The 12213-nt window shown below is 50.5% G+C and overlaps 1 protein-coding gene across 1 annotated transcript in view; it reads right to left on the reverse strand.

The window, feature by feature from the left end:
- NAA16 (N-alpha-acetyltransferase 16, NatA auxiliary subunit) overlaps positions 1-12213 on the reverse strand; it is a 587644-nt gene that overhangs the window by 103436 nt on the left and 471995 nt on the right. Inside the window, exon 15 of the mRNA XM_078657379.1 lies at positions 10206-10399. Within this exon, the coding sequence (XP_078513505.1) occupies positions 10206-10399 (194 nt within the window). The remainder of the gene's footprint in view (positions 1-10205; positions 10400-12213) is intronic.

Consider the following 12213-nt stretch of genomic DNA (forward strand, 5'->3'; position numbering starts at 1 on the left):
CTGTCCATCATGAAATTTCCGAGTCAGGGAGGCCAGAAGGTCTTTTGCTGGCCATGTCCCACAGGGCATGCATTTAGTGACCCAACAGGCACACAGCATTAAGCAACCACAAAGGTAGTCTAACAGAGGAAAACTTACTTGCCAAAAGCCTCAATCCCCCGGACTCCCTACTTGGAGGAGTCGAAGGGGATGAATTGGGAATCAATTTTCTGGCTGAAACCTGAACCATAAGGCTCTCTGGAGTAGGATGTTTTTAATAAAATCATGATCGCCAGGAGCCGGTCTGTAATGCCTGGCCACCTGCATATTCAACAATGTTTTGACCAAGTGGCCATCAATGTATTGATGAGGGCCTCGTTAAAAGGTAGCAAAGTCTCAAATGTAACTGGCACATGGTACAACATTTCTGGAAGTACATTTCTTTTGGTCTCAACTGAGAGCAGTTGTAAATCTAGGACCTCAGCTGCCCTCCAGACCACCAATCAAAGGAGCCACTTTCTTCAACTGGTGACCCAAGTGGTATGTCAAACTCTATCCCAGGTGAGATATCAATCATCATCTGTATAATGAGTGGGGAGAATACCCTCTCCATCCCCACAATCATCACCCCATCCTGTAGTGTACCTTGTTCAGAGTCAGAGTCAAAAGGATAATGGAGCCTCTGCTAGCATGTCTGCCCTAGAAGAGGTGCCAGGTCAGAGGATGTATGACGACCAGTTGCACTTTTCTAATCTCACGGTGCAACACTGGTCGAGATTAAGCCAAAGTTGGTTCAGTGTTCAACATCAGAATTAGCACTAGATCCTCTTCTGGAGCTGATGGCATCGGTACTGGTGTTAACGTGAAAGGTGAAAAGTGCATGGTTTTGAGCCAGAGGGTAAACTTGTACTGGAGTTGATACGGGACACGAGGAGGATCCAAGGGGGCGGAAATTGTTGAGGAAGGATCCGCTGACGGCAACACTAGGAGTCCCTCCAGTTCCTTGAGGTTTCGAATGCGCAGCAGAAACACACCAAACACCTGCAGCATGGCCTCCTCAAAAGCCTCCGTCTACAGCGTCATGATAGATGTCCTGGAAAACTCAGGAACTTTATTTAGAAGTCATCAGAAAGCAGAGGAAACAAGCATTTGCAATGCAATAGGTCTCGCATTAGGAAAGTATGAGCTATTGGTATTGTAAATTACACATTTTTTAAATATGTGTTGGCTTTGAAAATATATAAATTAATAGCAGTTATTCACAAAGCCAATAGCTTACACTTTCCTAATGCAAGTCCTATTGGCTATGGCAATGCTTGTTGGTAGCCAGCAAGGACAGTGCTGTGGTTGGGATGAGTGATGTGGTGGTTTCCCAGAGTGATGTGGTGGTGTCCCCCGAGTGATGTGGTGGTGTCCCCCGAGTGATGTGGTGGTGTCCCCCGAGTGATGTGGTGGTCTTCCCAGAGTGATGTGGTGGTCTTCCCAGAGTGATGTGGTGGTCTTCCCAGAGTGATGTGGTGGTCTTCCCAGAGTGATGTGGTGGTCTTCCCAGAGTGATGTGGTGGTCTTCCCAGAGTGATGTGGTGGTCTTCCCAGAGTGATGTGGTGGTCTTCCCAGAGTGATGTGGTGGTCTTCCCAGAGTGATGTGGTGGTCTTCCCAGAGTGATGTGGTGGTGTTGTGATGTGGTGGTGTTGTGATGTGGTGGTGTTCCCAGAGTGATGTGGTGGTGTTCCCAGAGTGATGTGGTGGTGTTCCCAGAGTGATGTGGTGGTGTTCCCAGAGTGATGTGGTGGTGTCCCCCGAGTGATGTGGTGGTGTCCCCCGAGTGATGTGGTGGTGTCCCCCGAGTGATGTGGTGGTGTCCCCCGAGTGATGTGGTGGTCTTCCCAGAGTGATGTGGTGGTCTTCCCAGAGTGATGTGGTGGTCTTCCCAGAGTGATGTGGTGGTCTTCCCAGAGTGATGTGGTGGTCTTCCCAGAGTGATGTGGTGGTCTTCCCAGAGTGATGTGGTGGTCTTCCCAGAGTGATGTGGTGGTGTTGTGATGTGGTGGTGTTGTGATGTGGTGGTGTTCCCAGAGTGATGTGGTGGTGTTCCCAGAGTGATGTGGTGGTGTTCCCAGAGTGATGTGGTGGTGTTCCCAGAGTGATGTGGTGGTGTTCCCAGAGTGATGTGGTGGTGTCCCCAGAGTGATGTGGTGGTGTCCCCAGAGAGATGTGGTGGTGTCCCCAGAGTGATGAGGTGGTGTCCCCAGAGTGATGTGGTGGTGTCCCCAGAGTGATGAGGTGGTGTCCCCAGAGTGATGAGGTGGTGTCCCCAGAGTGATGTGGTGGTGTTCCCAGAGTGATGTGGTGGTGTTCCCAGAGTGATGTGGTGGTGTTCCCAGAGTGATGTGGTGGTGCCCCCCAGTGATGTGGTGGTGCCCCCCAGTGATGTGATGGTGCCCCCCAGTGATGTGATGGTGCCCCCCAGTGATGTGATGGTGCCCCCAGTGATGTGATGGTGCCCCCCAGTGATGTGATGGTGCCCCCCAGTGATGTGATGGTGCCCCCCAGTGATGTGATGGTGCCCCCCAGTGACGTGATGGTGCCCCCCAGTGACGTGGTGGTGCCCCCCAGTGACGTGGTGGTGCCCCCCAGTGACGTGGTGGTGTCCCCAGAGTGACGTGGTGGTGTCCCCAGAGTGACGTGGTGGTGTCCCCAGAGTGACGTGGTGGTGTCCCCAGAGTGACGTGGTGGTGTCCCCAGAGTGACGTGGTGGTGTCCCCAGAGTGACGTGGTGGTGTCCCCAGAGTGACGTGGTGGTGTTCCCAGAGTGACGTGGTGGTGTTCCCAGAGTGACGTGGTGGTGTTCCCAGAGTGACGTGGTGGTGTTCCCAGAGTGACGTGGTGGTCTTCCCAGAGTGACGTGGTGGTCTTCCCAGTTTGACGTGGTGGTGTTCCCAGAGTGACGTGGTGGTGTTCCCAGAGTGACGTGGTGGTGTTCCCAGAGTGACGTGGTGGTGTTCCCAGAGTGACGTGGTGGTGTTCCCAGAGTGACGTGGTGGTGTTCCCAGAGTGACGTGGTGGTGTTCCCAGAGTGACGTGGTGGTGTTCCCAGAGTGACGTGGTGGTGTTCCCAGAGTGACGTGGTGGTGTCCCAGAGTGACGTGGTGGTGTCCCCAGAGTGACGTGGTGGTGTCCCCAGAGTGACGTGGTGGTGTCCCCAGAGTGATGTGGTGGTGTCCCCAGAGTGATGTGGTGGTGTCCCCAGAGTGATGTGGTGGTGTCCCCAGAGTGATGTGGTGGTGCCCCCCAGAGTGATGTGGTGGTGCCCCCCAGAGTGATGTGGTGGTGCCCCCCAGAGTGATGTGGTGGTGCCCCCCAGAGTGATGTGGTGGTGCCCCCCAGAGTGATGTGGTGGTGCCCCCCAGAGTGATGTGGTGGTGCCCCCCAGAGTGATGTGGTGGTGCCCCCCAGAGTGATGTGTTGGTGCCCCCCAGAGTGATGTGTTGGTGCCCCCCAGAGTGATGTGTTGGTGCCACCCAGAGTGATGTGGTGGTGCCCCCCAGAGTGATGTGGTGGTGTCCCCAGAGTGATGTGGTGGTGCCCCCCAGTGATGTGGTGGTGCCCCCCAGTGATGTGGTGGTGCCCCCCAGTGATGTGGTGGTGCCCCCCAGTGATGTGGTGGTGCCCCCCAGTGATGTGGTGGTGCCCCCCCAGTGATGTGGTGGTGCCCCCCAGTGATGTGGTGGTGCCCCCCCAGTGATGTGGTGGTGCCCCCCAGTGATGTGGTGGTGCCCCCCAGTGATGTGGTGGTGCCCCCCAGTGATGTGGTGGTGCCCCCCAGTGATGTGGTGGTGCCCCCCAGTGATGTGGTGGTGCCCCCCAGTGATGTGGTGGTGCCCCCCAGTGATGTGGTGGTGCCCCCCAGTGATGTGGTGGTGCCCCCCAGTGATGTGGTGGTGCCCCCCAGTGATGTGGTGGTGCCCCCCAGTGATGTGGTGGTGCCCCCCAGTGATGTGGTGGTGCCCCCCCAGTGATGTGGTGGTGTCCCCGAGTGATGTGGTGGTGTCCCCGAGTGATGTGGTGGTGTCCCCGAGTGATGTGGTGGTGTCCCCGAGTGATGTGGTGGTGTCCCCAGAGTGATGTGGTGGTGTTCCTGAGTGATGAAGGGTGGAGTTGGAGGGTGGTTTTGGATTCAGTAAAACAAAAAATAAAAAACACGAAGAAGCTTAATTAGTGGTGTGCCACGATTTCTGTACGCAGTTTATGGCAAGCACGTGGGTCTGCAACGGGCATCGGGGGATACAACAGGACGGAGAATCCTCTTGTCCATTTAAAAAAGTGCTTGATCTGCAAGTAAAATGAAATGTAAGCCCTTTACTCCTACACAACAGAAAGTCTATGTGAAGTTGTGCCCGCATTTAGAGCACTTCCATAATTGGTGCATGGTATTCCCTGGTCATTCACGTGTTCTTTACATTTTAAGAAAAGTTAGCAATGTGTCAAGTTCCGCTTCATTCTCCACGGTATCTTCAGACAGGAGAATGGTCGCGGCAGACAGACGACGAAAGAACCACAGAACTACAATATCGGCCGCCCGGGGAACTACAACTCCCGTGAGCCCAGGCGCCGCGCATGCACGAACATTTGTGACGAATAAAAACAATGGCGGCGCCGGGAAACCCCATCGGATATTGACGAACTCCGGAGAAGAGACGCCGTGAAGGTAAGGGGCTCCCCTTTCATTGTTCTCCGTGTCAGCCGATAGCGGAACCGTAGGGAGAGTTCCTCGTAGCACGTCAGCTCTTGGTTCAGCCTGGGGAAGTTTTGGAATAGCGTAAGGCTCGCGCAGGAACCCTGTCACTAGCGCGCTGAAAACGCCTGCCGAGATATACGCATTGGACACTTCAGAGCGAAGGCTCTATACAGCGGTGCACCCCAGAACAATACATCCCCGGAGAGGGTGTGACTAGCTTGTGAGTTAGCTCATTGAACTTCCAGCAACAAACAAGCATTGGCTAGGAAAAGAACTCACACAGACTAAGGGGAAGAACACTCATTAAACCAGAACTATAGACTGTCTTTGGTGCTATTAACCAGGACATACTGTACCTCACGTTGGATGGTGCTGGGACCAGCATCACTTCGGGGGACGGTTCTTGGGCAAAGAAGTATTTGTTCAAGGGGTCGGGTGGCATTGTCGGCCACCTCTTAGCACAGTGCCCTCCGTTGGGGAGTGTCAGGACAACACTCATGCGGAGGACGGTACCGACGCAAATTCTTCGTACATGAGTGGGGTGAACTCAGTAACCCGGCTTAAGTTGTATAGTTCTGTGAGAAAGTATAAACAGAACTCAAACCATCCTAGATTGTGTCGGTGTTCTTTCTGCTAAGGCAATACTAGTAGCACAGCGTCACCATCCAATCCTGAGGGAAATAAGGTTTACACAATGTCTTATAAAAGAGCAGCTATCTAATGACAAGAGGGACTGGGTGTCGCTGGGGATGTTTCTAGCCAAAAGTCACATTGCGTGACTGTGGGGGTTACAACAACACCGACACTCCAGACGGGACGAATTATATGGATTGGTGTATGGTGGCCGAGAAGGTGGGTTATGAAAGTAGGGGCTGCCCCAAAAAGTAAAAAGTGGGAGCAAATCTGGGGTAAAGGGAATGTAAGTAGGGGGAGCCCATGAATACCCACTTCGGGGGGGGATCTAGAAATTGTTCAAATTCATGGGAGAGGGCGTTCATGGAGGTGGCTGGTGGGGAATGGGAAATGGCCACTACAACGCGCCCGTTTTCACGAAAGGCTTTACCACGTATGTATTAGAACGCATGCGTGGTTACCATAGAAGCCTTTACCACGCATACCTTTACTACGAGATGCGTAGTAAAGGCATGTGTGGTAAAGGAACAAAATTAAAAAAGGGGGCATCGGGGGCATACCCAATAAAAAAAAAGTGAGAATAAAAGGGGGTTTGGGGGGGGGGGGTCCCCCCCCCCCCCCAAAAGAAATTACTAAGCAAAATGGAGACAATCTGCGTAGTTCGAGACGAAACAGAAAAAAACTTCCGCTTCCTCTTTATGACTTAGAACGTCATCAAGGAAGATGAAGGCGAAGAAACAATGACGTGAAGAGGTAAGGGGAATAAAAAAATTAAAAAAATTGGGGGGCTGGGGTACACGTAAGGGTACAGGGGAGGGTTATAACCTTTCCCAAGAATATGCCCTTACCATACATAAATAAACAACGAAAATCGTTGTTAATCTATGCGTGGTAAAGGAATATTCGTGGGTAAGGTTATGCATAAAAAAGAATTCCGTTATAACGCATGCGTGGTAAAGGCATGCGTTGCAAAGGAATTCGTAGTAACGAAATATAACCATTTGAGTAAAGAAAGGGAGATGCATTATATCTGGGTGAACAAACATTCAAAAGCTCTAATGGTCTCGGAATGTTCTGATGTAACTGCTGCTACATGCCTCGTTATATTGATAGTAAATAGAAGTTTTAAAAAAGTGACTCCTCTCAGATTGTCATGGCTGTTCCCTGGAAGAAGCGATAGAGTGCGGACAGTGGTATGCAGTGCGGACAGTGGTAAGCAGTGCGGACGGTGGTATGCAGTGCGGACGGTGGTATGCAGTGCGGACGGTGGTATGCAGTGCGGACGGTGGTATGCAGTGCGGACGGTGGTATGCAGTGCGGGCGGTGGTATGCAGTGCGGGCGGTGGTATGCAGTGCAGACAGTGGTATGTAGTGGGGGCAGTGGTGTGCAGTGCGGACAGTGGTATGCAGCAGCCCCTTGTCTGTGCAAGAGGCGGAAGTAACTCCAGCTGCAGACGTGCTGTCTTCCGGACCCTTCCGCACCGAGCAGGTTCTGCCAGTGCTTCTGACTCAACCGGCTCTCAGGACCTTTGCCGCCGCTCCTTATTTGATTCAAATCTCTCTGTTGCCCTTTCAAATACAGGCTGTTAGCAACAATCATTCCACGGGGCAACTCCCAGGCTGTCACCGGTAAAGAGCAAACTCTGCTGCCTTGCAGTATTTCCACAAAAGCTGTTCTTCCTTCTGAGGCCACCGATTACACCAGAGAGGAAGCAGCAACTCTTGTTGTAGTCCCGGCTTCTCCACTTGACTAAGCTGTGTGCTCCTGGGTAGATTACTTTACCCTTCTCTGGCTCCATTTCCTTATGTGTAAAATTGGTAGGACCAACAGTAGGCTTACGTCATTGTTAAACAATGTGTACAAAGGCCCAAGATACTATGCATTCACCATGGACAGTTCTAGAGGTACCCCCACTCTCTTCACAGGCAGGCAGTATAAGCACATATGAAGAAGGTGTGACGCAGCGACGAGAGCTGTCGTCATTGGAGCTGGAGGGACCCAGGGTCCAGTGTCGGCGTCGGCTCAACATCCTGTGATTCTGGGCAGATCACTTGATCTATGGACAGTGCCTGGATACCCTCATGGGTGATAAGCCGCGCTATATAAATCTACGAATTACAATACATCTCCACAGAATCAGTCCTATGGGGAGGCCTGCTTGGGTGTAGCAGGGAATCAGCCTCGCCATATGATGCTGCCGAAGCTTAGTCCCAGCGCACCAGGCATAGGGTAGCTCAGATCGCTTCTTGAGCTCTAGACCCCACAGCACATACATGTCCTCCTAGCCAGGGCTTATCTTCAGAGGGCGAGCACCAGTGTTTCTAAACTCCACCTGCCTTTTCCCAGCTGGTAGTGTCTGGTCTTAAGATCTGCGTGATGGGCCACAAGACAAACATTTTGGGGGAAACGCTAAATAAATGAAATAAATAGATAAAACTATTTAACTCTTTTTCATTCCATTTATTTGAGCTCTATGTCCATGCCTGATATGGACACCCCACCCCATAGGGATTCCCATCCACTATCAATGGAAGCTGTGCAGCTTTTCTCAAGAGTCGCAGACTTCTCGACCAGGCTGCTCCATCTCTCCCTCCCTCTCTCGGACACCGGGGGCTTAAGGCCCCCTTCCTTCGAGATGCTTTTGTGGCCTCCTTCCACAGGACAGGACTGTACACTACAAATACTAAAATAAACAATACTCTCTTCCAATGGGTTTATGTGGCTAACTTGGATCAGCTCGTCTGTCTTATTTTTGGCAAGATGGCTCAGCGAGTTTAACACTTGCAGCAGGCGCCTGTTGTGTTTACACGGTCATGATTTTGAATAAGAGTAGGGCCATCTCTGCCATCCATCCGTCTGAGGTTGATCAAGTGAATACTATGGACTGGGTAATAGTAAGATGCTACTAGCCGGTGCGTACCTTGCACATAGTTTTATATCAACGCTGTTAATAGAGAATCATCGCAACAGCAGATTTAACACCAAATACAAAAAGAAAAGACGTTTTTGAGTTTCCAAAACTTTTCTTAGCTGTGTATTTTACCAAATAGAAGTCTATTCCAACGAAAAAAGACAGAATTGTTCTTTTAATCAGCAACAGCTATAGCTTTTCGTGTGTTTGTGTTCATGAACTATTTCCCTCCCAGAATTGCAAATTATAAACAAAGGGCTGGCTTTTACTCTGGAAAAAGCCAAACTGAACATAAATTCCCCTGAAACAGAAGGCATATTTTGCTTTCAGCTGGACGAGCTGCTGGCGCATGCTGAGTTGGTTGAGCGCCTGCTGTGGAGATGAGTGTGCTCTGCTCGTGTTACACTGCCAGGCCTGCCCCCCTTCCCCGACACCCCCTCCACCTCTTCTGTTTTTGTGCCCCATAGCATTGCCCCTGCGTGTTGTAACGATCACAAAAATCTCATATATACAGCTATAAAAAGGTTGTAAATTGGAAGCGCGTTTACTCCAAGGCTGCTCGGCCAGTAAACGTGAATGTTTAGTTCGTGAAGAAACAACAAGTGTTTCTGATGTGTGTGCCCTCTGGCTGGGCTTGTGCCTTCCGTGAACCCTGCGCAGCTTTCACCCCCGAGGAAGTCCTCTTCCCTTCACACTACAGGCAGCGAGACCTTTCTTGAGACCACCCAGGGTGCAGAGGCAGGGCACACATGTGGCCTTGTGAGGCGGTCTGGGCGTTCACTCTGAGGCAGCGGTGCCGGTTCATCCATTGCCTCTGCTGCCATTTTTTCGGGAGCCAGAGGAGATGCACCTACCTCCAAGCGGCCTGAGAAGGAGGGATCAGGAGCAGAGAGCTCAGGAATGCTGCCGATCTGTCCTGAGATAAAGATATATAAAAAACGAGACACAGGAAGCCAGGCAGGACTGCCCGGGACTGCCTGCTTGAGGGCGGGGCCACCAGCACAGGCAGCCACCACTACCGCGGGACGAAAGGAGTCCGACAGACTCAGTGGGGGCGCGTCGGGGCACATTGTCGGTGCCCGCCCCCCCCAGAGAGGGAAGCCCCGCGTATGCCCAGTGATTTGGGTGGGGAGGGTGTGTGTGTGTACGAGCGTGTGTGTGTGTGCGTGTGTGTGTGTGTGAGCGTGTGTATGAGCGTGTGTGTGTGAGCGTGTGTGTGTGTGTGAGCGTGTGTGTGTGTGTGAGCGTGTGTGTGTGTGTGAGCGTGTGTGTGTGCGAGCGTGTGTGTGTGTGTGTGCATGCGTGAGTGTGGCTGTGTGTGTGTGTGTGTGTGTGCATGCGTGTGTGTGTGCGTATGTGTATGTGTACGAGCGTGTGTGTGCGAGCGTGTGTGTGAGCGTGTGTGTGTGTGTGTGTGTGCATGCGTGAGTGTGGCTGTGTGTGTGTGTGTGTGTGTGTGTGTGTGTGTGCGCGCGTGATTGCGAGAGGCTGACTTGCTGGGAATGTGACAGGAGATGTGCACGGCGCAGGGCTGTACATGCGCGTCCACGAGGTGAAATCGCGTACCCATCCCCTGTCCAACATTCCCGGCAAGTCGACAACAATAGGTCTTTCGCTGGACGCAGCGCTTCGCGCTGCTAACACCAGCGAGACCTAATAAAGGAACTGACATCAGGGAGCACCAGTTGCACTTACATGCAACTCCACTGTCACTTCAGGGGAGCTATAGAGTCACTGCTGGAGAAAAGCTGCAGTTTGACCGCTGAGGAGTATTCCAAGCTGAGGAACATGAAGTTCGAAGAATCCATCAAAAAGTAAAATAGTCCATGATGTAGGAGAAGTAGGCAAATACAGTATGATTGGTATTTCTACAATGCTTTAAAGGAGAGCATAATAAATAATATAATTATAATCTTTTAATGAAAGTCCTACTGAATATACCCTTTCCAGTTTTTCAGGGACCAGTTCTTCTCTAGGACCACTGGCTTCCTCCTCCTCCTCATCTCTTTTTTTCTTTTGATTTTTCTGTAGCCGTTCTCTTTCAGCATGCTTTCGCTCTTCTTCAAGTTTTGCCTTCTTCTGTGCCCTTCTTTGCTTGCTCATCAGCTTTTTAAGTTCTTTCGCTGAAAGATTTTCTGTAAACCAAATCAAAATTCAAAATCCATTACTGAAAATCCATAAAAAATTCAGACTTCATTTTACTGTTTTACTTCTTAGTTTTGATACATTTATGTGAACAAGAAGAATGGAGATTGGCTGTTACCCACTGTAGTTAATAAAAGTACAAAAAAGGTCTGTCGCAGTGAAAACCTAGAAAGCGCCTTTAATAAATCCCTTTCCCTCGACAAAGCATGACAATATAGGGTTCGGAGGTAACCTTTTATTTTATTTTTTAGAGGAAGGTTGCCATGGTACTTGCAGTTTTGTAGGAGCTAGTTCTACAAATTTAGGTCTACTACCATCAAACCTTCTACATTACTGCAACCATAATATTTCCTAAATTGCCAAAAAAAAAAAGAGGAAAAATAGCAGAAAAATATGCGAAAGAATGTAATGAATAGGGTGGCCTGACAGCTGATGTCACTGAAGCGCAATGAAGACTAGACTCGAACCCGACGCCCCTAGGATCCAAGCCTGGATCCGGATTGGCGACGTCTGACCTCACTACACCCCCACCGGCACCAATGGGTCCTTTTGCACCTGTGTTCCACCCTGGCCATTTTCAGCCTGTTTGGCAGTCAGAGGAGGGTGAGGAGAACTGGGAGGGGTCAGGTGACCCTTTAAGTGACAAGCTTGATACCGAGCAGGACTGGAGAGAGGACCTGGGGGATGCCAGTGGTCTTGACACTTCACCTGACCGTGGCATGTTGTCTCCTCCTAATGTGGCTACGGAGGAGGGAGCGTCATCGCTGTGGTGTTGCGTAGGGCGGCCGAGGCTCTCAACCTCGAGCTTCCTCCGGTGGTGGTCAGGACTAACCTCCTGACTGAGGTGCTTCAACCGGCGGCGAGCTCTTCGGAGCCCCTGTTGCCGTTTAATGAGGCCCTCACCGAAGTCCTTTTGGGCACCAGGTCCAGGCCCAACACAGGGGCTCCCGTGGACAGGATGATCGCCCGATGCCAGTGCCCGGCTCCGGACGACCTCACTTTCCTCTTCCAACACCCAACCCCAGAGAGCATGTTGGTCCAAGCCTCCACTTCCGAAAGCGCCTTCCCTACCACTCCACCGGAAAGGGAATCCAAGATGCTGGACCAAAAACCCTATTCTGACATGGTTCTTTACATCAGTGTTTATTTCGCAAATAACCTAATGAGCTTTAGAACTTTATTCTCAATCCTCCTATTCACATTCTTGGAACTGTCCTTTAACTTCCTCGCACAAACACGTTTCTTTGTCTATAGATGCTATGCTCTTTCACCAGCGCTACACTAACAGGAGGCAAGTGAAGCACTGGTGAGTCAAATTCGCTTAAGGACAGACTACAAATACCTATTTTTTTTTTAGGTATTTTTAAGACTCACACTTTTCAGAAAGTACAATTTGCAGTTTCATGAAATCTCAGTCTATGAGTAAATTAATTGCCTTTTTAGGATAAAGATTTTCTATCTCCCTGCAGAATCCTCATCTTAGAAGCATCCCCAATGTGTCGGACTGGATCGGTACAATTTATAGTAAAGGCATCAGACTGAGGTACTAATATTTTTTAACATTCATAGTACAGCAAACTCCATATCCATAAATGCACCAGCATCATCACAGAAAGAGATGCACCTAGCCTTAAATTCATTACAAGTTTCTTATATTTATTTTGGTTCACCGCACCAGACATCAGGAATAGACAGAGGGAAGACAGAAGAAAAGTGTATCAAGCACTAGGCTAAGAATAAATGAAGGATAGTAAAATATGATAATAGATAATAAACACATTACCAAGTATACTTCTTCCTTTAT

This window comes from Lissotriton helveticus, chromosome 8 (genome assembly GCF_964261635.1).
Source record: "Lissotriton helveticus chromosome 8, aLisHel1.1, whole genome shotgun sequence".
NCBI classification, from domain to species: Eukaryota; Metazoa; Chordata; class Amphibia; order Caudata; family Salamandridae; genus Lissotriton; species Lissotriton helveticus.